The 22,555-nt window shown below is 37.4% G+C and overlaps 1 protein-coding gene across 4 annotated transcripts in view; it reads right to left on the bottom strand.

Moving 5' to 3' along the window:
* Positions 1 to 22,555, bottom strand: part of DNAJC13 (DnaJ heat shock protein family (Hsp40) member C13) — a 122,942-nt gene that overhangs the window by 75,219 nt on the left and 25,168 nt on the right. For all 4 annotated transcript variants that reach the window (XM_020987276.2, XM_020987277.2, XM_078151571.1 and 1 more), the window contains 16 exons: positions 21,075 to 21,224; positions 20,658 to 20,699; positions 18,817 to 19,017; positions 17,017 to 17,223; positions 16,829 to 16,924; positions 16,362 to 16,453; positions 12,889 to 13,055; positions 12,649 to 12,728; positions 12,397 to 12,566; positions 11,881 to 11,980; positions 11,083 to 11,190; positions 9,886 to 10,041; positions 8,902 to 8,958; positions 3,519 to 3,640; positions 1,834 to 1,909; positions 1,542 to 1,637 (listed from right to left, as the gene is read on the bottom strand). In XM_020987276.2, the coding sequence (XP_020842935.1) occupies positions 1,542 to 1,637; positions 1,834 to 1,909; positions 3,519 to 3,640; positions 8,902 to 8,958; positions 9,886 to 10,041; positions 11,083 to 11,190; positions 11,881 to 11,980; positions 12,397 to 12,566; positions 12,649 to 12,728; positions 12,889 to 13,055; positions 16,362 to 16,453; positions 16,829 to 16,924; positions 17,017 to 17,223; positions 18,817 to 19,017; positions 20,658 to 20,699; positions 21,075 to 21,224 (1,920 nt within the window). The remainder of the gene's footprint in view (positions 1 to 1,541; positions 1,638 to 1,833; positions 1,910 to 3,518; positions 3,641 to 8,901; positions 8,959 to 9,885; positions 10,042 to 11,082; positions 11,191 to 11,880; positions 11,981 to 12,396; positions 12,567 to 12,648; positions 12,729 to 12,888; positions 13,056 to 16,361; positions 16,454 to 16,828; positions 16,925 to 17,016; positions 17,224 to 18,816; positions 19,018 to 20,657; positions 20,700 to 21,074; positions 21,225 to 22,555) is intronic.

Genomic DNA, 22,555 nt, shown 5'->3' with positions numbered 1-22,555 from the left:
ACTTACAACCACAGGAGTACTTTTAATATAAATGTTCGATACAGGATGACTACCTTCAATGAAGAAAAAAATTTTAAACACTTCTACCCTCAGCAAGAGGGCTATTCCTTCAAATTACTTCAAAATAGGTAATGGTCATCTAGGTCAGTCACCTCTAAACCTTTATTGTGTACCCTTACTAGTAAAAATTTTTTGACCACACACCTTCAATATACATGTGCAATTCACAATATGCACATCCTGCCGAATTAATAATTACATATTTTAATACACAAAAAATTTAAAATAAGATAAAAATGAAGAAATATTTGACTATAGAGTTGAACAGGGAACTGCTGAAATTTAATGAGCAGAAGAGTGACATAGTCAGATTAGCTTTTTAGGAAAATCACTCTGGTAATCACATGGAAGATATTTTTTGGGGAGACTAGAGGCTAGGGAGATCAATTGGGAGGCCACTATAATAGAAAGGTGCTAAAAGTCTGACCCAGGATGGTGGCTGTGTAAGTAGAGAGAAGGGAATTATCTAAGAGAGATGTTGTGGAGATAGGAATGCCAAATCTGGCAGCTAATTGTATATGTGGGGTATGGAAGAGTGAGGAGTTAGGGATGATTCCAGACTGTGCCCTACATGACTGAAGGAGGTGGTATCCTTCACAGAAATACACCTGTTTGTAAAAGCAGTTCATTTGTGAGGGAAAGATAAGGTATCAAGACCTATACCTGTCACAAAGATCCAAGCCTGCTAGTCCAATACCATCCACTGACTCACCTAAGACCAAAGCACGGAGGCAGGGCCCTTGAGCACCAGTAGCTCCAAGTGCAGCCATGAGGTGATCATGGGTACAGGGGCTAGGATTTCTTTCTTTTTTTCCGGGGGGGGGGAGCGGGGGAGAGGCAATTGTGCCCAGGGTCACACAGCTAGTAAATATCAAGTGTCTGAGGCCAGATTTGAGCATAGATCCTCCTGACTCCAGGGCCAATGCTCTATCAGGGGCTAGGATTTCTTCATGGTACTTGTGCAACAGCTGTTGTAAGTGCCAGGAAGATAAGGATAAGAGTGGTTGTGTGACAGAAGTTCAATTACTTGGCTGCCTCAGGAAAAGATGCATTTTCCCACTCTGACTGACTGCACACCCTTTAGGGTTGGTCAGGTCTAAGCTCCCACTTTAGAGACCACTGATCTAGCTGAAATGCCTTCTAGCTCAAGATTTCTAAGAGTAATAGTCTACCTACTGCCTACTTTCCAGAATTTACTTAGCTGCCACCACATAAAAGGTATCATGCTGGCTTACAGGAATTTCAACAGGCATAAAACATGGCTCTCACTCCAACAACCTTACCATGTAGAATAAGGATATCTCTACTTTCTGCTATTACAGTGAGGGCTCCATCTAGTTACTGAAAAGTAAATTTTATACAGTTTCTGATCTTTTTCTATAACCTTCAACATCACAAATTTATAGCGGCAGTCCTATATTACAGAGGTTTAAGCTAAAACTTATTTCTGAGTTACTGACTTTTCTGTGCTCTGTACTTACAGTTGCTATTTTCACATTATCTCTAATATGCATCCGATCAGCATCCTTCTCAGGAACTGGATCAGTGCTATCCAGGTATGCCAGCAAACCTGGGGGCTAGAGTCACAAAACAAAACAAAACAAAACCATCTAATTTCAAAAGAATGAAATAAGAGACTAAAGATAAAAATTGTTATTTTAAGTATTATGATATTCTATTAGTAAGACATCTTTATATACTTAACATGTGAATTGTTTTTCATTATAATTTTTACAACCTACATGGATCTTTTCAGTATCTCATCTGACTTACCAAAATACGTTTCAACAAATTTGTAGCAGTTGCATTTTCAGCTGTCCAGAGGCCCACTAAATGTCTACTTAGCTGTCTGAAAAAAGCAGACGTTGAAAAAGGTTTGCTGCTTTATCTCAGCTAGAACAGAAAGGAATTTTTAAGAACAAGATATCATGTAATTATAAGAAATATGGCTACAATTTTAAAAGTCATTAGTCTGCTGTTAATGCAGCCCCCAAAGAGTTTCTTGTTCTAAAGTTGCCCTCCTTTTAAGATAGTAATGAAAATATTACTATCATCTTCAATAAACTAAAATGATTAACTGGTAAAGTTAAGGTTAAGGATTAAACGGCCTCAAACCTTTTCTGTATGAGGGGGATAATGTATTTATTCCTGGAAGAACAAAGTACAAGCGACAGACTCAGAAATGAATGCAGTTGTAGATAATGTACGTCAGTAAAAACAGTTTATCTGCAAGCTCAACTTAGGAAGCTGCTCTATTATGACAAGACATTCATTTAAGACTATTCCCCAATTTTCACTAAAGTCAATGGCTGGACAATTTTCCAGTATTAATCCTAGTGGATGCAAATAATTAATTATAGCCTAATACTTAAAAGCCAACAAACTTGTAATACAGATTTTTACTACAAGATTTATTTAAGAATATCCTTTTATGAAGAATATTTGCGTTTTATACAATAAATAATGGAAATACCTCCCTCAGCACTGTCCTTTCAAGCAAAGTGGAAGTTAATTAACTTTAATGACATCTGAGGGTGGACACAAACTGTTTTAAGAGTTCAACACTAACTAATCAGTGGAACTGTGTAAGGAAGAGAACATCATACCCCACGGAGAGGGAGCTGCATTTGTGCTAGTTGGAACGGGAAAGGGTCAAAAGAAAATCAATCAAGTACTGTACACTAAACATGAATCATTAGCCTAGGCTTGTCCTCGCGGCGATACACTAAAAGCCTATCAAATTGTTAATGCTTTCATTATAGCCTGCCAAACTGCTGGTTTGGGAATGTACATTAAAAGAGATAAGGAACTAGAAAGGGTTTACAGAAAAGGTAAAGCAATGATTAAGAAGCTAGACAGCAAGATAACTTAATAAACATATTAAACGATTGTGTGCCAAGCAGTGTGTTAGAGACTGGAAGAGATGGAAAGTTGAGAGAAGAACGAAGCTTCAAGAAGCTAGGATTTGTAAAGCTTAGAGCAGATGGAGATTCAATGTATTGGTCTTCACGTATCCAAATGACTCTTATATGGAAAAATATTCCTTAATCAGCAAAATGATTTGTTAAAATAGGTTATGATATCTACCTAACTGGCAATATTTAAAACAGGAAAGGCCAAGGGTCACCAACTTACACAGACAACCAAGGAAATGAAAATTTCTTAGACCTAGATTGCTTCTCTAGCTACTGGAAGCTTTTTTTGAAGACTGCTTTCCATGTCTCTAGTCTTACTACTGTCTCTGTGACTGACAACAGGCTACTAAAAACACATATAAAAAGGTTAATTTCCCATCAAAAACATCCACATGGCTGAGACACAGATGCTTTCAGTCCAATGCTCCCAGAGAGAAAGGGATAGGCAAAAAACCAAGAATGAAATATTTGCTTAATTTTTAAAACTCATGACTGACTTAAGTGAATGCTTCTGACTGTCACAGTAAATTCAATGAAACTTACCTATTTGTGAGCATCCTTTGATCTGAGCTTATTGTAAACATTGCAGTATGTAAGTGTCGAGGTAAGGCACCTTCACTAAGTGCAAGCTCTTGCATTTTGGTAGCAATTTCTTTATCACCTTCCTTCAGAAACAGGGAAAGATAAATAAGACAAAAGTCTCTATATAGTTATCCTAACTCTCAAATTTTTTTTATAACCTTAAGTAAATTGGGTACTATGATATATCACACAGGAATGCATGAACAAAACAAGCACCTTCCAATTATTTAAACAAAAAGCCAAGCAATGGCATAAATTCAAAAATATTTTCTATTTTTCTTTGGAATATTGTTACTTTTGAAGTTTATTTTCACATTTATTTTTACCCCTGCTTCTTCCCCCAGGCTACTGTCACCTCACTTCCTACCAGTCTCCACATCACTAGACTTAAAATACAAACATTTGCTAGCAACAAATAATACATTTTCTTCACACAGTCTCAAAAGAAGGTTTGAAGCAGAACAACTTGAAATTTCATTTTGGTTCCTCGCCAGATTTTTAGCCCTACACACTTGGAATGCTGTTTATTTTCACTATAACTACAACATTGATTCAATAAGACAAGCATTTATTAAGTGCTTATTATGTGTTAGGCACCATGGCATCTACTAGGGGGAAAATATGCACACAAATAAATACAAAATAAAGTAATTTGGGAGGAGAGGAACACTCTCAACTAGGGGAGTCAGGAAAGGCCTCGTATCAGAGATAACACTAGAGCTGAACTTTGAAGAAGCTAGGGAATCCAAGAAGTGGTGGTGAGGCAAGAGTGTTCCTGGCACATAGGCCATACAAAGGCAGGGAGTCAAAAAAAAAATGGCATGTCTCATGCACTAAAAAGCAAACAGTCCAGCAGGGCTGGGGCAGAGCACACACTGCGGGTGATGGCATTTATCTGGAGAGAGAGAGAGCTTGGAACAGAGCTTGGAACCAGACTGGGAAGAACTTTATTGGATCTTAGAAATGAGAGATACACCAAAGCTTTCTGGGCAGAAGAGTGATAGGGTCATCCATATGTTTTAGTAGCATGAACTTGGCAGCTCTGCAGAAACTGGACTGGAATAAGAGGAGGCTAGAAAGAGGGAGTAAAATGCAGGGGCGAATGCAATAGCTAAGGCTATGAGGACCTAAACTCGGTGACAGTCAAGTGAGTGGAGGGGATACACAGTGGAGATGTGAATGAGTCAACAAGCTTGGCAACTAGACTGGAGGTGGAGATAAGGAAAAGATGAGGATTACACAGTGATTACAAGGATAGGAGGACCCCTGATAGACACGGGAAAGTTAGAAGTAGACTTTTTGCTTCAAACAAAACTTTTTTTGGAGGGGAAATGAGTTCTGTTTTAGACATTATGAGTTTGAGATATTTATGGACTACTTAGGTGGAGACACCCAAGGGATAAGTAGTGATTTAGGACTGGAGCTCAGGGGAGAGATGAGGTCTCGATGCATAGATTAGAATGTCATTTGCATAGTGAGGACAGTGAACATATAGGAATTGATGAGATTTTCAAGAGCATAAAGAGAGAACAGAAGTGGACCCAGGAAAAAGTTGTTGGGTATACCCATGCAAAGGCTGGGCATGAATGATGATCCAAGCAAAAGAGACAAGGAACTGACTAGACAGATGAGGAGAGAATCAGGGGTAACAATGTAAATACCACCACCACTACCACTACCATCACCAAAATTCAGAGAGCATAATCTGGAAGAAAGAAGTGTTCAATAGGATCAAACATTATAAGGAGGTAAAGAAGGATTAAGAATGAAAAAAAATTTATCAGATTTAGTAAAGAGATCATTGGTCAACTTGGAGGCATTTCATTGAAGTGGCAGAGGTTAACGCCAGATTGCAAGAGCTGGAGAAGGAAGTGCAATGTGAAGAAGCAGAACACAGCTTTTTTCTATGAAAGATACAGGAAGAGAGATCAAGGGCATGGCAGGATTAAATGTAAGTTTAAAGACTAAGACCACGTAAGTGTGTTTGTAGGCAGCAAGAATGAGCAAGTGGATGGAACAAGAACTGAAGATTAGGGAGGGAAGAGAGAGAATGAAGGGGCAAATGCCTGAAATAAATTGGAGGGAGGGGACTAATAAAGGGGTTGGCACTGCCATGGAAAATGACCACCTCTTCCTACTATCTTTGATTTAGTGCATACACTAAGAATTCCTTTCGTCAAAAGACTAGGTCACATTTCATCTGTTATTAAAAAAAGGAGTCACAGTTCTAAAAAGCAGATAAGCAGTTTGACAGTTTAAATGTCTGTCAGAGATCTATACAAATAAATGTCAGTGTTAGGGCCAAACTAAAGTTCTATTATTGATTTCACATACAGCCAACAATTAATGTTGATGCTTCTGGCATTTGCAAGTGAGCTTAGAATATTTCCAGATTTGGATTAGGAACCTTTTTTTTTGGTCCTGTGGTAATGTCTATCCTTGGCTGCTTCCGGCTCTTCAGGGGAAATCAGAGGCATGTATTTTGCAAAAGCTGAGCCTTACATGAGTCCAGGCTAGAGGTGTGTGGGACGCGGGGGATGAGGGGGATGGGGGGTGGGGGGTGGGAGAAGCCGGTTGAATTTAGGTGTGAACATGAACATATGAATGTGAAAATGGCATTAATTGATATTCTACTAAATCCAACATCTGCCAACCACATCAGGACAACAACTGGTGACAGAAGGCAGAACTTTGTCATTCTTACTCTGCTTCTGCTTCTTTACCAAGGAGAATGAACTTGGAACGTATGGAAAAAATAATGGTTAGCCAATACAAGGCAATGGAAAGAAGCTCCTTAGCTAGCTACCCTCAATGAGGTCAAATCAAAAGAACTCATTTTAGAAGAGGACCGATGACACCATGGGGCGATGTTCTGACATGTGCATGAACTGGACTGAAGTGAAGCAGAGCTGCACAAAGTTATAAGCCTCACTCTCTCTTCCACAGGCATCGAAGTCCAGTTGCAAGACGAAAGCCTGTATGGCTGGCAACGGTGGGGGATGCAGTGCGTGACCTTGGTGTCTTCGCTGTATGACCAAGCTCTAAGTGCTCCACAGTGCTTGCTCAGCTATCTTCGTGGCATTCGGAACAAACTGTTCTCATCCACCCATTCCACTGGAGGAAATCTTCACGTGATTGAAGTAGATACCCTGCAAACTCACCAACAGGTTTGAGACTTACTGGATACTCTCAACCTGTACAGTTTACTGGGGTGTGGCTACTGCACATGCTACAGTTTCTTGGAGCCACAGGTGAGAACTGAGTGCTAGCTAGACACTAAAGGTGGATGAGCAGCCCTAAAAAAGACTGGGCAAGCTCTCATACCAGAGGCGCTAGTCCTCCCTGAACACCCCATACACCCCTAACAATTCTTAACAGTCAGTGATAATAAAAACTAGGGGATGATGTCCAAAGAAAGAACTACGGAGTTGGAATGCAGATCAAAGCACACTATTTGCTACTTTTCTTCTTCTGTTGAGTTTTGTTTCCTCTTTCTGGGGGTTCCTCCTATTGGTTCTAATTCTTACTTACAACATCACTAATGTGAAAATATGCTTAATAGGAATGTATACGTATAGCCTATATCAGATTGTATGCCATCTTGGGGAGGGTGGAAGGGAAGGAGGGGGAGAAAAATTTTAAACTCAAAAGAATACGGAAGTGACTGTTGATAAATCAAAATAAATTAATTAAAAACAAAACAACAACAACAACAACAACAAAAACTAGGGGATGACATGTCCTGAGAAGTCATGAAGGCTCCATCCCTAGGCCCTTCAAACAGAGGCTGATGAACCAGCTGGGAGGATGCCTTGGAAGGAATTCCAGTCAAATGTTTTGCCTGGAAGACTACTGAGGATCCTTCTTACTCAGATTCTGTCACTTACTGCAAGGAACACAGGTGATAAAGTGATAAACAGGAAAACTCAAACCCCAGCTCAGGTCTGCATTCCAAGTCTGTTTTCCCCCATCATAACCAACTGCTTTGTATAGAGATTCTCCACTATGTTTTCTAGAGACAGGTGAAGAACTTTCTGAAATTTAAGTATCCTACAGAATCCAGGTAGATTTTAAATGTTCCCCCTACTAGAAGGCAAGCCCAATGGGGGATAGGAACTAGTCTTGCAACTGGATTTTGATGACTGTGGAAGACAGAGTGAGGCTGATGACTGTGCACCTCTGCTTCACTTCAATCCAGTTCATGCACATGTCCAAACATCACTTCATGATGTCATCGGTCCTCTTCTAAAAATGAGATCATCTGATTTGATCTCCCTGAGGGTAGCTAGCTAAGGAGCTTCTTTCCATCGCCTTTTATTTGCTAACTATTATTTTTTTCACACATTCCAAGTGCATTCTTCTTGGTAAAGAAGCAGAAACAGAATAAGAAAGACAAAAGTTCTGCCTTCTGTCGTCAGTTATTGTCCTGATGTGGTCGGCAGATGTTGGATTTAGTAGAATATCAACCGATGCCATGTTCACATTCATATGTTCATGTTCACACCTAAATAATAACAGCTAGCATTTACGTAACATTTTAAGGTTTTGCAAAGTTATATGTGTGTGTGTATATGTCAATTCATTTCAATCTGTGTGGTAGGTGCTATCATTATCCTCATTTTACACATGAGGAAACAGAGGCTGAGAGAGGCTAAGTGACTTGGCTAGGATCACACAGATATTAAGTGCTTGAGGCAGGATTTAAACTCAAGGCTCCCTGACTTGAAGTCTCATACTCTATATGATATGCCACCTAGCTAGCTACTTTCTAGTTTTTACCTTTCACAGCAGTATCTCTGAAGTACGTATTTACCGAATGAACCGAGCCTATTTATTGGGAAATTTGAAATAGCCATTTCCAAAAAGGAAATAATCAATAAAGGACATTTTCTAGTAATCTATATTTTTCCTTTACCTGGTCTTCACAAATACAAACTTTAAGAGTAATTTTAACATAGAAACATAATGCTTTTGTTTGGGGGAGCAATGGGAAAGAAGGGATATTGTCTCTACAGAAAAGTACCTGAATATTAATGGGATACTCAAAGAAAACAAAGACATTTTTTGTGTCCTTTTACGTCCATTTTAATAAAATAAAATTATGCTAGAAGAACAAAAAAGTTAATTCATTTGTTCCACCCTTCACTCCAGTAATGCTAAATTTCTCTTTTGCTTCACTGCAACTACCAGAAGAAAATCCAGAGCAGAGAGCTAAAACACTTTTCTTACAATGTTTTTCTATCACAGGTGGAAATATATTCAGTTTCTATGAGCATGCCAATCCAAATAAGAAACTATTTGATCTAATTTGTTTAAAACTTAGAAATTCTAATTTTATTCTCACCTCTATTATTGCCTTCATAACCAAACCAGCTCCTTTTACAATTGCCATGGAAGGGTGCTTTAAAAGGGGAGAAAAAGAGTCAATCATCAATCAGAGCTTTTCTTCAACTACAATCAACAGCTGGTTAAAAAGATACGATGATATACAATTACATGTTAGTTAATAATTTAAATAAAATAGGAATCTATTGTTGACACATTATATGCTGACAAACTATTTTACACAAAATTACATCACAGCTAAATATTAATGAAGAGCCCACAATAAAAGGGCAACAGGATTGTGGAGCATATGTAACACTGCAGCACTCATGCAAAGTAATAATATATAGGGCTAAGGAATAAAACTAACTTCTAGGAAGAAATGTTTGATTTGATGTAAGGTCATCATTCCTGGGACACATTTCACTACAAAAAAATTTGTGGAAGGACTACTGGAAGGAGAGAATGAAGTAAGAAATTTTGGTCCTGGCATAGCTGGTAACTGAAAGAGCCATGGAGAGATTCATGCGGAAGTATTAATGATTACAGCACATCACCACCAATGATCTGTACAGGAAAAGTAGCATAAAAACCATCAAGGTCTTGTGTAATTGGAAGAGTAGGAGCATGAGGGATGACAAATGGATAGCCAAAGATGCTGTATCGGAAACTACATGTAAAAAGACCAAGAACCTCACAGGCGGAAAAGACTGAATTATTTTACTGATGAAAACACTGCACCTATAAAGTACAACAGAGTAGAAATTAATTTTTAACACTATTCAAAGTGGGAATGAAGTGTGAAACAGCAAAACCACCATCAACAGTGGATTGGCAGTGACCTCACATCGTTACAAAAAATGCCGGCTCATTTTCTTTCTATCTCCAAACCAAAGGAATGGTTTTACAACATCGAAATTGTGAAGGAAGATGTCACCATCTTCCCTTGCAACACTGGAAAATATCAAACCATACTGCTTAAGAAAAAAGGCCAAGATCTCACCTGGAAAAGTTTAAAGAGGGTTCTTCCATTGGATGCAACCATCTCCAAAAGCATATCAAATTGTTGCCCTTCAGTCGTCTCGCTATATGGAGCACAGAGGGCAAAGGTCAGGAAGTCCAAAAGTGAACTAATAACTAGGGCACCAGTCCCATGATCCTGAAAAACAAAGTAAGTCATTGCTTTGGGAACATCTCAAAGATGCATTCAAGTTCCTGAAGGAAAATTCCTGACATTTAACTAAGCTGGCAGAATATTTAATTTTCTGATTTCACGGTCACTAGGAAGAGTCATTCTGCAACACGGAAAATAAAATCCAAGAAGCCTACAGATACTGCAGAAGAACGAATACCAATCTCAAGAAAACTAAAGCTCTTTGGACCTGGATGGACAATCAGACCTACTCAAGCATCTAAAAAAAAAAAATTAAATGAGTTAGTATCACTTACAACAGTTATGGTTATTTGTAAATTTTTTCCCTGCAATAGAATTTAAAATTGTTACTAATGAAGAACTAAATCACTTAATAATTCAATTCCTAAACTTCAGGGCTTTTATTTTATGGTGGCCACCAGAAGGAAGAAAAGATTTGTTTCTAGAATTTTAAAGTAAAACTGTAAACCTTTCAAAACTATCTTCTGCAGATGAATGAGACTGCAACGTTACATTATAATCTCCCTTCCCCAATTGTACAATCACCTTACATTACCTTGTCTTATACTTCTGTGCGTGTGTATATCACACCTGTACTATCTCCCCTCTGCTCACCTCTCTACACAGCAGAAGTAAGAAGGAACCATCTTACTGTTCTTCTTGCTTTCCAGTTCCTAGCACAGGCCTGGAGATAGAGCAGGTACTTAACTGCCTGCTGAACTGAACTCAAACACATCCACAGAGGCTGAACTATGATAACAGGTTTAACAGATGACCACATCAACCAACTGTAGGCACTGCACTTAGAAGAAAGGAGACTTGGGTTTCAGTCCTGCCTTAGACATTTACTTGTTGTCAGGCCCTGCGCAAGTCATTTACTCTCTCAGCCTCTGTTTCCTCTTTTGCAGAATCATCTTGCAAAGTTGTGAGAAGCAGAGGAAAACCAATGCCAAGTGCTTTGCATGCCATAAAGAGCAACAGAGATGTTAGGGGGTGGGGGTGGGGGAACAACAACCTACTACTTATAAAAGCTTGACTATTACTTACCACATGGGAATTAAATTTTTCTAATAAGTTTTCCAGAAACTTCTTTGAAGAAAGAAGAGATGCTTTGTTCAACTGCTCTTGCCTCAAGTCATAGTCATCATGCATGGGCTAAAATGGTTAAAAAAAATCATTTAGAAGCAGACTCATTTGCCATTATCTTAGAGTTGACTCATAAAAACATTCTTTTTGAAACCCGTGAAAGAAAATGAAAATGTCCTAAAAATGATAGTTCCCAAGTAGGAAAAGAAAAAAAAAAGATAACTAATCTTCTCCTAGGATTGTTCTGACTTCACAGAATAATTACACAACATGTAACACATGACGGGGCTAGTACACTTAAAAGTCACTGTTTATTCTAACAATGAAAACTATGTTTGCAGTCAAACCAGGTGCTAAGAGCAGCTCACGTTTACATGAACTGTCCTTTACAGTGTATTTAGCAATTTCCTCCACTGATACAGAATTTATGAAATGCTAAAATTAGCAGCAAACTTTCATTCAGGATAAATACATTAACTGTTTGGATTTTCAAAATCAAATCTCTGTTGAACTACTCAACATCTCCACAAAAAGTTTTTGGCCACCGTCTTCCTAGCTGAACTCTTATCCTTTTTCATGAATAAATTCAACATTACACAACAGTAATTAATTCTTGTGTTTGCAAAGAAACACTCTATCTATGAATCATGTCTTCAAGTTTACACAAAACTCAACTTTAACTAGTTAAGAGGGAAAAATTTTCAACCAATCCAGATCAGCAACTTAAAGAAAAGTTCAAGAGAAGTGACACAAACTTACACACATGAGGGCACAAAGCATATCGATAGATGCATGTGTTACACCATCATGGCTCCTCTTGAGAGCTTTCACCACCTTCACTCCAAGTCGCTCCCGAAATCTTTTGAAATAAAAGCCACAGGTGTCCCAAATTACTACCACCTAGTACTTTATGCTTTTCATTCCTAAAATAAATAACAATGCCACCTCTAGATTTCTGCAGTTATCATTTCAAGACTACAAACATTTCTATTGCCTAAAGGTCATTTACCACATGTAGGTAATGTGTTAAATACAGGACACCTTGAGTCAGAAACATTTTTCATTTTGAAATAATTATTTTTAATAACTAGAAATTTTTGCCACAAGAGAACGAAGCTGTTCCATTTCAGTTCAAACTGTCTTGGTTTCCTCATAATTAAAAAGCAGATAAACTAGCCTTCAGGACTACTTTTCATCACTTTTTAAAAAGAGACCCTAATCATTACGTATTATTCTACTTCCATATAATAAGCAGATGCAGAAGAGGGCACTCACTTGGGCAGCTGGGTAAAGGCCAGGAAGCCAGCCTTGGAAGCCACAAGCCTCCTCACAGCTTGGAACTGGCTCTCCAGCTCTGCGTTGGACGCAGCCACGTCGCCCTCCTGTGACAGTAATGCTGTGATGGCATTGTTGATCAGCTTCTCTTTGTTTTCCGAGAAGAGACCCTAATAGAGAAAATACATGTCTAATTATTTTCCCCCAAGACCCACAGTTTTCTGCAAAGAACTCATGGTATTTAACTCTTACATCCTGTGTTACTGCATGCAGAACTCCACTGTAGGAAATATTAGCATTGAACCTGAATACAGCATCGGCAAAGTTGCCATCTGCAAAAAAGATGGGGAAAAGGGAAAGAAAAAAAGAGTAAGTAGGTTCCCATTCTGTTTAGTAAGACATTCAGAAAGAAGAAAAAAATTATATATATATGTGTATATATATATGCATGTATATACAGTAGAACGCAATAAGATTTGAAACTGCACTTACTTGGAGGTGTAGCTAAGAACCTGAGGTGAAGGCTTTCTACTTCCTCATCCACAGGCATGCTGAGCAATCCCCATCGCTGACCTTTATGTGTGGATGTCATTTTTACACAAACATCTCGATTACCAGAGGCTCTTACTCCATCCAACAAACTAGCTAACAAGGAGTCTCTGAGCAGAAAAAAGAAGGAGGTGGGCAGAGAGGGATTCAAAATACCATACCCCCAAAAAAGTAACTTCACTCTTAATAAGTACTCATCGTCTTTGATTTCCAGAACATCATCCCTACCTCCTAGAAAGGACTCTATCACATTCTCCTACCTTTCTATAATTATCCCTTTCTCTACTTCCTTCCTAGCTCCTTGTATGTATCCTGACCCTTTAAAATGGGAGTAATTCTATTCTTCAACTTACTCTTTCTATACACTCTTCCTTGGCAATTTAATTAGCTCCCATGGTTTCAATTATCACTTCTATGCAAGATTTCTTTCTAGCCCTTTCTCCTGAACTCTACAGTCACACCTCTAACTGCAAAAAAGAGAATTTCACTTGGTTGTCAAACAAGTAAGCATTCAAGAAGCTACTAAATGCGCCAAACACTGTATCAAAACAAAACCTGAATGAAAAACAAAGACCTTGGGGGAAGGGGAAAGTCATCAAGCAGCTGGGAAGGCCAAGAGAGATCTCATTTAGAAGACAGCTCTTGAGCTAAATCTGAAGGAAATCAGGAGTTACAAGAGGCAAAGTATGGAGGTACAACCCAGGTATGGGAGCCACATAGTGCAAGGCACTGAGATTATGAAATTTACCGTAGCATAAGAAATAAGGCCTGCTTTGCTGAACTGTAGAGAGGGAATAAAGTATAAGAAGATGGAATGGTAAAATGAGATCAAGTTGTGAGGAGCTTTAAGTGATCTAGTGGAACACATAAAGCCATTGGCTTCGGCAAAAAGGTTTCCTTTCAAGAGAGAATGAAGTAAGAAATGGGGTTTATCAAGGGGTTACAAGACCAGAAGAAGCAGTCTCTTGAAAAATGGCCTAGGTTTCCTTAGTGAAGTATGAGGCAAAGTCTTTAGTGAGAAAAGTGGGTTCTGTGGAAGATGTGAGGAGAGAGATTTAGAAGTGGTGAGTGGGTTGGAGAATCAACCAGGGAAGACTAAAAAGATTAGCTGGCCATGGTGAGGTTCCAGTTTGGATCAGATAAGAAACCTGCAGTAGGTCCAAACAGCTTCACTGCATGACTTCAGTCAACTCTTTCCCAGTGGTATAGACTTAATATGTGTAATACCAGGTTCATCATTCCCCTCAAATCTATTCCTTACAACTTGACTACAACATTATTACCTCTATCTCCCACACCCAAAACCTTATTATTATCATTAGATATGAGAGGTAAGGGGAATGGAAAAGATTATGGACTTTTCATTTGCATTATCTCCTGCATCCACTCTCTGTTCATTCTTCCTCTAGTATAGACTCTCATCATCAGCAGTTTGAACTATTATCTTGCTGCTGCCACTCATTTTCCCCAATATATACTTCATGTTACTATCAGGTTTATCTCTATACACAGATCTGGTTATGTTTCTCCTTGACACGTGAGCCCTCAATGTGGGGCTTATGCCTTCTGAATAAAATGCAAATTCTTTTACTATTACTATTTACCTCGAAAAGCTGGGTCCAACCTACCTCTTCTGATGTCATATTCTATTTCCAGTCAAACTCAATTATTCAGTTTCTCCCATACACATCCCGGGCCTTCAGCATCTCCTCTCTTTTCAATCTCACACTTCACTATGCTTGGAATGCCTTTCTTCCTATCTCTGTGGCACTTCCACCCACCAATCTTTTAAAGTCAATTACAGGAAGTCTTTTTTGATTCCCCAGTTGAGAGTGACTTTTCTCCCACACTTCACACAGCACTCTTTTTATTCATTTGCCATGTGTTACGCTTATTTGTGTCTATTTTCTGACCCCTTAGTAGAATGCAAGCTTCACTTGTGCTAAATGCAAAAGAAATGTTAAGGACTGGGGGAAATAATGTTTTTGAATTTAAAATGGCTTTAGATTAGTGGAAATGTGAACTTAGAAATTCTTGTACACTTTTTAGTTATTGAACTCCACCTACAGTACACTGCTACTGCTATTTGTTTACTTTCCTTTCATTTAGAGGGAATGTCAACTATAGCATAATGGTTCCAGGTAGATTTGCCTTATCTTTAACTGGCTAGTACTAAGAGTGGAGATCTCAGATTAATACTAGCTGGACTAAAGAATTAAGGGAAGTCAATAAGACTGCACAGACATACAGTGGTTTTTAAAAATTCAATATTATTCTAACTCCTTAGCTGCAGCCCATTTCAGCAATGCCAAGAGTGCCAATCACACCAACGTATTGGTACATTCACAAGATCTGGTTAAGGAGAACTCTATCACAGTGTGTACAGACGCAGCCAGTCAGATAGGGAGAAGTGATAGAAAACCTAAAGCAAAGAAAAGTGGAAGTAACTAGATAGTACTTCCTCTAGTCAACTCCTAAACTACCAAAGATGGTAAAAATGCTAAGAGACATTTACGAATAGAAAGATTATATTGGCACATTATCATGAACACTTTTAAAGAATAATCTATAGCCTGATAGGAGATATATATATATATATATATATATATATATATATATATATATATATATATATATATATATATATATATATATATATATATGTTAAACAGAGCAAGCAATATGAACAAGTCAACACAAACCAGCTGCAACAAATATAACAGAGGCATGACTAAAGCTAGAGTTATAAAGAACAGAAAAAGAAACATGATTATGTAAAGATCAAGCAAGATGAAAGTGAGGGAAAATTTAGAGGAGAAATTTCTTCAAAAGCAAATACGGATCTGCTTCACTGCTTCATTTATGTAATTTACATCCATAATTTTTACTGGGTATTTAAAAGAAATGTTTCCCTCACTAATAAGCTATGGATGGCCACAGCTCTCCTCTACTATCACAGCATATGTTTTTTACGGAGATGTTACAGCTGGGTCACAAATGTGAGTCTGAATAATGCAAATTCAATCAGCGCTTAATATGTTTATACCATAATAACAACAACAGTATTCTCGTGGCATTTTTGTGTTTGAAAAGTGTTTTCCACGTCATCTTATTTGATATTCAAAACAGCTCTGGGAGGGAGGTGCTACCATTATGGCCACATTACAAATGAGGAACCTAAATGATTAGCCCATAGTGACACAGCTAGCAAGTGTCTGAAACAAGATTTGAATGCAGGCCTTTCTGACTTCAAGGCCAGCATTCTATCCACTATGCAACCTAGCAGGCATTCAACAAGTTAGCTTAGAAAATTTTTATTTATAACAAAGATTGGTAGTAAGGATGATCACCTGCAATTTACACCAGTGAATTAACATAAGAAGTACTTTCTAGTCTTGAAAGAATTTTACAAATACCTCTCCGTTGAAGAATATTTCCGTATTTGCCCCTTTATAAATTCAATGGTAAAAAGCTGTGGATTTTCAAAGTCACAAACCAATGCAAATACCTAAGTTGATAAAAAAAACAAAAACAAAAAACATTTTTAAAATTTAATGCTGAGGAGTCTTCAGACTTAACTAGCCTACAAATGCAAAAGCCAATATAGCTTCCAAGCACTTAAGTCTATATTACAGATTTCTGTGCATCTTGGCATGTAAAGAATGACAAATGTTTGTGAGCCAATGAAAAATTTTTATATTTGTTCATTTAAAAGTTCTGCATTTAAAAAATACATATTTCTGAAATGCTTAATTTTCTAATATAAAATGTTTAAAATTAGTTCCAAATATGAATTCCTAATCTATAAACCACAAGGAAAAACAAAGAATGATTCTTTGGTTTGCCAAGAGATCCTATATAAACTGGTGATGTTGCTACTGACCTCCCCTAAAGGCTTCAGTGTTGCAATATTGTAGGTTGCTGGATCACGTTCTACCAAACAAGTTTCTGTAAGAGCTAATACTCTCTTTACGGGTTCCTTTAAATAAAACATGGATTGAAAAGTTAGTCAAATGAGAAAGCTAGAATAGATCAAAATGAAGAAATTTTTATATTCATTGCAGATCTTACCGAATGTCTAGGAGATATTTTCTGAACAACAAACTCTGCTAATGATGTTATGGATTCATCTCCACTATATTTTCCAAAACGAAGGTTTAAATACTGTTCAAATCCTAAGGGGTCTTTCCTGGTCCGCAGGGAAATGCCTATGTAATTGCCAGCATGGTCTATTGCACTCTTGATGATTTCTTCCCTTTGTTCAGATGCAAACAGATGCTACAATTTTTTAATGTTGAAAAAGTCAGATTTTCAACTTGTTTTTACAAAAGCATTTACATGAAAAATAGTTCAGAAAAGAAGCATTTCAAATAAAAGTAGGAATATCTTGTGATAAGTTATGGCAATATATAAGCATTCCAGCTTGTTTTTCAAAAAAACAAAAGGATTTTTTGAATATAATTAAAAACATAAAGAAACTCAACTCAACACCTAAATATTTCCATTATGTGTTTTACATTTTTAAAACCTACATAGCATCTGCTTTGCTTTTCCCCTGACCAAACCCAACTTCTTCCCCACAGCTTTCATGTAAGCAATTTTTCTATTAGATATTTAGTGAAAATCATTAAGTAGTGGTAGGGAAAGTATCAGAAGGATAGCAACATAGTTTCAATTAGCAGGGCTAAATTCCTCGATGACCAAGAGTTTTAAAAAAGCCAATAGTAAGAAATATGTATTTTCTAGGCAACTCTCAACCCTGATGTGTAAACTACACACTGGGTTTCATTTTTGCTATTAACTAGTTTCATAAGCTTGGGTAAGCCACAACTTTGAAAGGCTTTGTTTCATCTATAAAATAAGTGGTCTGTACTTTAGAAAACCTCTAAGATCTGTTTTGGCTCTAAAGATCTATAATTCATTCCTATACAGTTATCCCTTCCACACCGGGACTTTCCCCACCACACTTTCTATATTTTTTGGGTCAGCATAAAAAATTAAACGGGAACCTTTTGGGGAGTTTTGCGAAAACCACAACAACACATGGAAGGCCAGCAGACAATGTACAAAAGGTTTAGAAACTCAGATATGCAAAAAACATATGTATAGTACTGTATAACGTCAATCCAAATTTTACAGTAAGGTCCTACAAACACTCCATAAAAGGAAAAAAAAAATTCAGACTTCTCTGATACAAAGAGAGGGCCAAAAACTTTTACACTGATTTTCCAGATCACGGGGGCATCATGACCCTAACCCCAGCGATGTGGAAGGGATAACTGTATGTTGAAACCACACAGGTGTGATAAGTTTAGCACTTATCATCTGTTTGCAAACAGGTCAAGTCAAAGCAGCTTTCAAGTAGTCTACTATAATTTGTAAAAGGCTCAGAAACTCCAGGGTTGAAAAGTGAATATGACTACCAATGATCTTCAGATTTGTGAGGTCTCAAACACCAGACAGACCTCAAAATCTAGAAGATACAAATGAAGCCTTGGCTTCTATTCCCCAACTACCAAATCAATAAAAATAGAAGTTGTTTAGTGTAGTGGATAGAGAGCCCCTCCTGGAGTCAGAAGACCTGGGTTCAAGCCCTGCTCTTGCCATACACTGGCTGTATGTGTCTGAGGCACCTGGCTTTTCAAAGCTTGCAGAGCAGGTGGTAACCTGCACTGGTAGAAGGAGCTCCCTCATTCAGGATTTTCTTATACTAATGAAATCACATTCAGTCTCTATGCCATCAAAACTGTAAATTAAAGAATTAAAGATGTGAAGTTAATATAAAATCATAACCAACTGTTACAACAGCATCTGAGTGTAAATACAAATACTCCCTTCCCCATCTACGAAATCTTCTTTACAAGTACTTACCAATCTACTAAATCCTCCATAAAGTATACAAAACCCCCCTGGGTAATCAGCAAGGTCGGCAAAACCTTCAATATTTCTGTAGTCATAAGAACAAAGGACTCTGTTGGTTGCAGGATTAATTTGGTCAAAACCTCCAGGAGTTACTTCTAAAATGACAGGTTTTCTTGTATCACTCCAGTGATGCTTAAAACAATGATACCTCTACAAAGGGAAGGAAGATCGATTTAAGATTCAGGTTCTTAAAGCTTGCCATAAAATAAAGCTGTCTGTTAGGTTTGTTCATATTTGACAATGCTAATTCTAGCTGAAAATAACTCATTCTTCTCTATGCAATAAAAATATGATTTGCAATGTAAAAAAGAATGATCCTAGAATAATACTATACCAAAAAACCTTAATCAAGAACCCTGTTAAACTTTTCAATGACATTTCAGAAGCCTTCAAAAGAAAAACTCCATCTAGCTAACCACTGGCTAACATTTCAAGTACAGTATAGCATACAATTCAAATAACTAATTCAGAACATTAATAGCATATAAGTTACCACAAGAAAAAATGTTAGCCCTACAAATGACTGTTTCAATTAGAATATCATTCCCAATAAGCATAAAGAATTTTCTTTTTCTTTTTTTTTTTCCTGTGAGGCCATCAGGATTAAGTTGCTTGCCAAGGTTACATAGCTAGTGAGTACCATCTGAGGCCAGGTTTGGACTCAGGTCCTCCTGACTCCAGGGCCAGTGCTCTTATCCACTCATAAAGAATTTTCTTGAAGAACGTTTATGATGTTAAAAAATCAAATTCCCATTCATATACAAAGTCCTTTCATACTTCAGTAACCTCAAACACACTTGAAAGTATTCATTAAAATGGTAAAATACATAATTCAGTATCTAGTAGTCAAATAACCTATTCACTTTCAAGAAGCCTTATCAATGGTAGTTTTTAAGCAGCTACAATACAGGGAGGAAATATTTACTTATGTAAAACATTGCCTAAAACATGCACCTTCAACTGTTACAGTTCTATCTCAATTGTTCTCATTGGGAATACAGCAATGGTGGGAAAAAATACACTTCAGTGGTCACCAAAATTCACCAAAAAGTTTCTTCAGGCAACAGGACAACTACTTGGCTATCAGTAACCAGTGGGGCTCTGGGAAAGCAAGAGATGGATTTAACCAAAAAAGTTAGGGTGGCAAGACTAACATAACAGAGCAACAGCAGGCCACCGCTGCTGCAGCAACCTGTCTTTTGCCAGGTGCCAACAGTGCTTAAAGAACTTACTATATGATAGTAGGCCAAAACGGCAGATTTTTCTAAGTTGAAATGTTCCTAAAGAATTACGGAGTCTTCTGGGACAAGTGGGAAGACCAAGCTGGATTCTAATGCTGCTAAAGTTTAAATACTTCTAAAGGCCAGACCTCAGGTTCAAAGCTGCTGGCAAATGGCTTACTGGTCATTTGATAATGTGTGGCTTTTTAACTAAGGCATCCCACATGACCATATCTGCCAGTATTTTTAGTAGTGCCCTCTTGAATGGAAAACCTTTGTTAAGAAGCAGAGAAAAGCTGACAAAAATTACTCCTGTTTGAACTTCTCTGATGAACTAACTACATTACCTATCATTATATGAATGAGTTGACTAAGTAATTTGCATCACTTTATATTTTCACATAATAAGTTTCTGGAGGTAGGAGAGAAAGAATGCTATAACAGTTGCACATGTAGATTTTCTGGTGGGGTTTGACATTTTTCTTTATGATTATGTTGATGTGTCACAGGACTATACTACACCAAGATAAGAAATTAAATTCTTTCATTTTAGACAGATGAAATACTTGCCCTTCCTGTGATTTTTCCTTCTGAAAAGTCAGTCCTAAATCTCTGTAAAGAAAAAAAAGTTATGAAAATGTGGCAAAATTTATAAAGTGGATTTCTTATTCAACTCCCTCCACCCAAATTACGCAAAAGCTGGACACACAGCCAAAATAAAATTTTTGTCCAAGAAAGCTTTCAAGACCACATAATTGAAATATTACACAAAGTACATAAAGCTTCAATATAGAATTATATTAATCACATTACTTGATCATGCATACTCATATAATCCAAAGACTAGCGAAATTATGTATGAATCATTTTTCAGTGCCCTGATTACAAAAGCAAAAGTATCAAATCATAAAATAACCTTGTTATAACTTATATAAAGAAATAAGGAAAACAGAAATAATTGGTGTACTGATAAATATAATTTCTTACCAGTGCTTCTGTTAGAAGTTCTGTCCTGTGCTCTGTAGAAAACTTTAACGTCTCTGACTTTTTCCCACTTCCTTTTCGAAAAGTGAGGCTGAATTCTGTTCCCTGTCCCTTTCCAACAGGACTAATGCTACAAATATCTCCATAAGGCCACTGATATATGTAAAAAAAACCAAACAATTCATTCAACATTTTCATAATAAAATGAGATTCAACAGTTAATAGTTCATTGTGGTTGGATGCTTTGATACATAATTATTTCAATGAGCAGTTTCTCTGCTGTGTATTAATGCTTTGGATGACTTTTGAGTCCTATCATCTTATGATTCTCTAGGAAGCAAAGTAAACATGAATCTGTGTTATTATTTTAAACAAGGGACTGGAGAGATTTGCTGGGCATCAGGAAAGACATGGATTCAAATCTGCCTTGGGTGACCTTGGGGAAGCCTGTGGCCCTTCTGTAATGTCCTTTCAAGAGGAAGATCAGGCACTGATCTATGTGGCTAGAAGTGCCTGACCTTTGTGAAATCATAGGAACAGTTCACCCAGAGACCCCAGCACCAAACTTCCAGCTTTTCTGTGACTGTATGTATTGGGGGGAGGAGGAGTCCTGATGTTAAAGAAGCCTTGAAGGAAGGTACACTGCAGCATGTGGTGGAGAGGGAGAGCAGTGTGGTGCAAAGGGGAGAGCACCTGCTCAGGAATCAAGAAATCCAGGTTCTAGCACGCTCCCTCTGACGGATCTTCCACAGACACAGTCTATCTCATATGGACACAGGTGTCTGCACGTTGTCTCCTCAATGAGAATGGAAACTCTTTGAGGGCAGGGACCATGCTTTTGTCTTTCTTTTCATCCCCAGTGCTTAGCATAGAACTCCACACATAGCAAGCTCTTAATAAATGCCCAACTGACTAAAATACATGGAAGTGTCTGAGAATTTAAAGGCTACCACATATAAGCCAAACCAACACTCAGCATAGTTTTAAAGCATTAGGAAATTTAGTGCAATGACAAACGAAGAATGAAATGCAGAGGAAAAAAGGACAAAAAGTTCCTCTACTACTCATGCTATAGTCAATTCATAATTTTGTAAAGATTAAACAGAATTAAACAAGTGACAAAAATACACAAATATCATAGTAAAAAATTAGCATGTATTGAACTGAATAAATTGAACTAGCATGAATTGATTTAGTATGAATTGAACTAAGAAGTGTAACCTGATCGCTTAATTATGACTCCCAAAATACATAACTAAAAAGTCTATTTGTCAAATAAGGTCAATTGCAATCATCTTTTCAAATATTTTTATATTTTATATTTTAATTTTTTGATAAGAGACAGTACTTACAACTACAGCCACTATTCCCAACAAACATAAATTACACAAGAGATGATTACACATATAGCCTTTATATATAGGTTGGGGAGAAAAAAGTCTATGTTAAATGTTAACTCCATGCCAAATCAACAATCTCTAGCT

Source organism: Phascolarctos cinereus, unplaced genomic scaffold (assembly GCF_003287225.1).
Source record: "Phascolarctos cinereus isolate Bilbo 61053 unplaced genomic scaffold, phaCin_HiC Scaffold_1;HRSCAF=81, whole genome shotgun sequence".
In the NCBI taxonomy this organism is placed as follows: Eukaryota; Metazoa; Chordata; class Mammalia; order Diprotodontia; family Phascolarctidae; genus Phascolarctos; species Phascolarctos cinereus.
The sequence above is the reverse complement of the archived record's forward strand: the minus strand, read 5'-3'. Positions and strand labels throughout refer to the sequence as shown.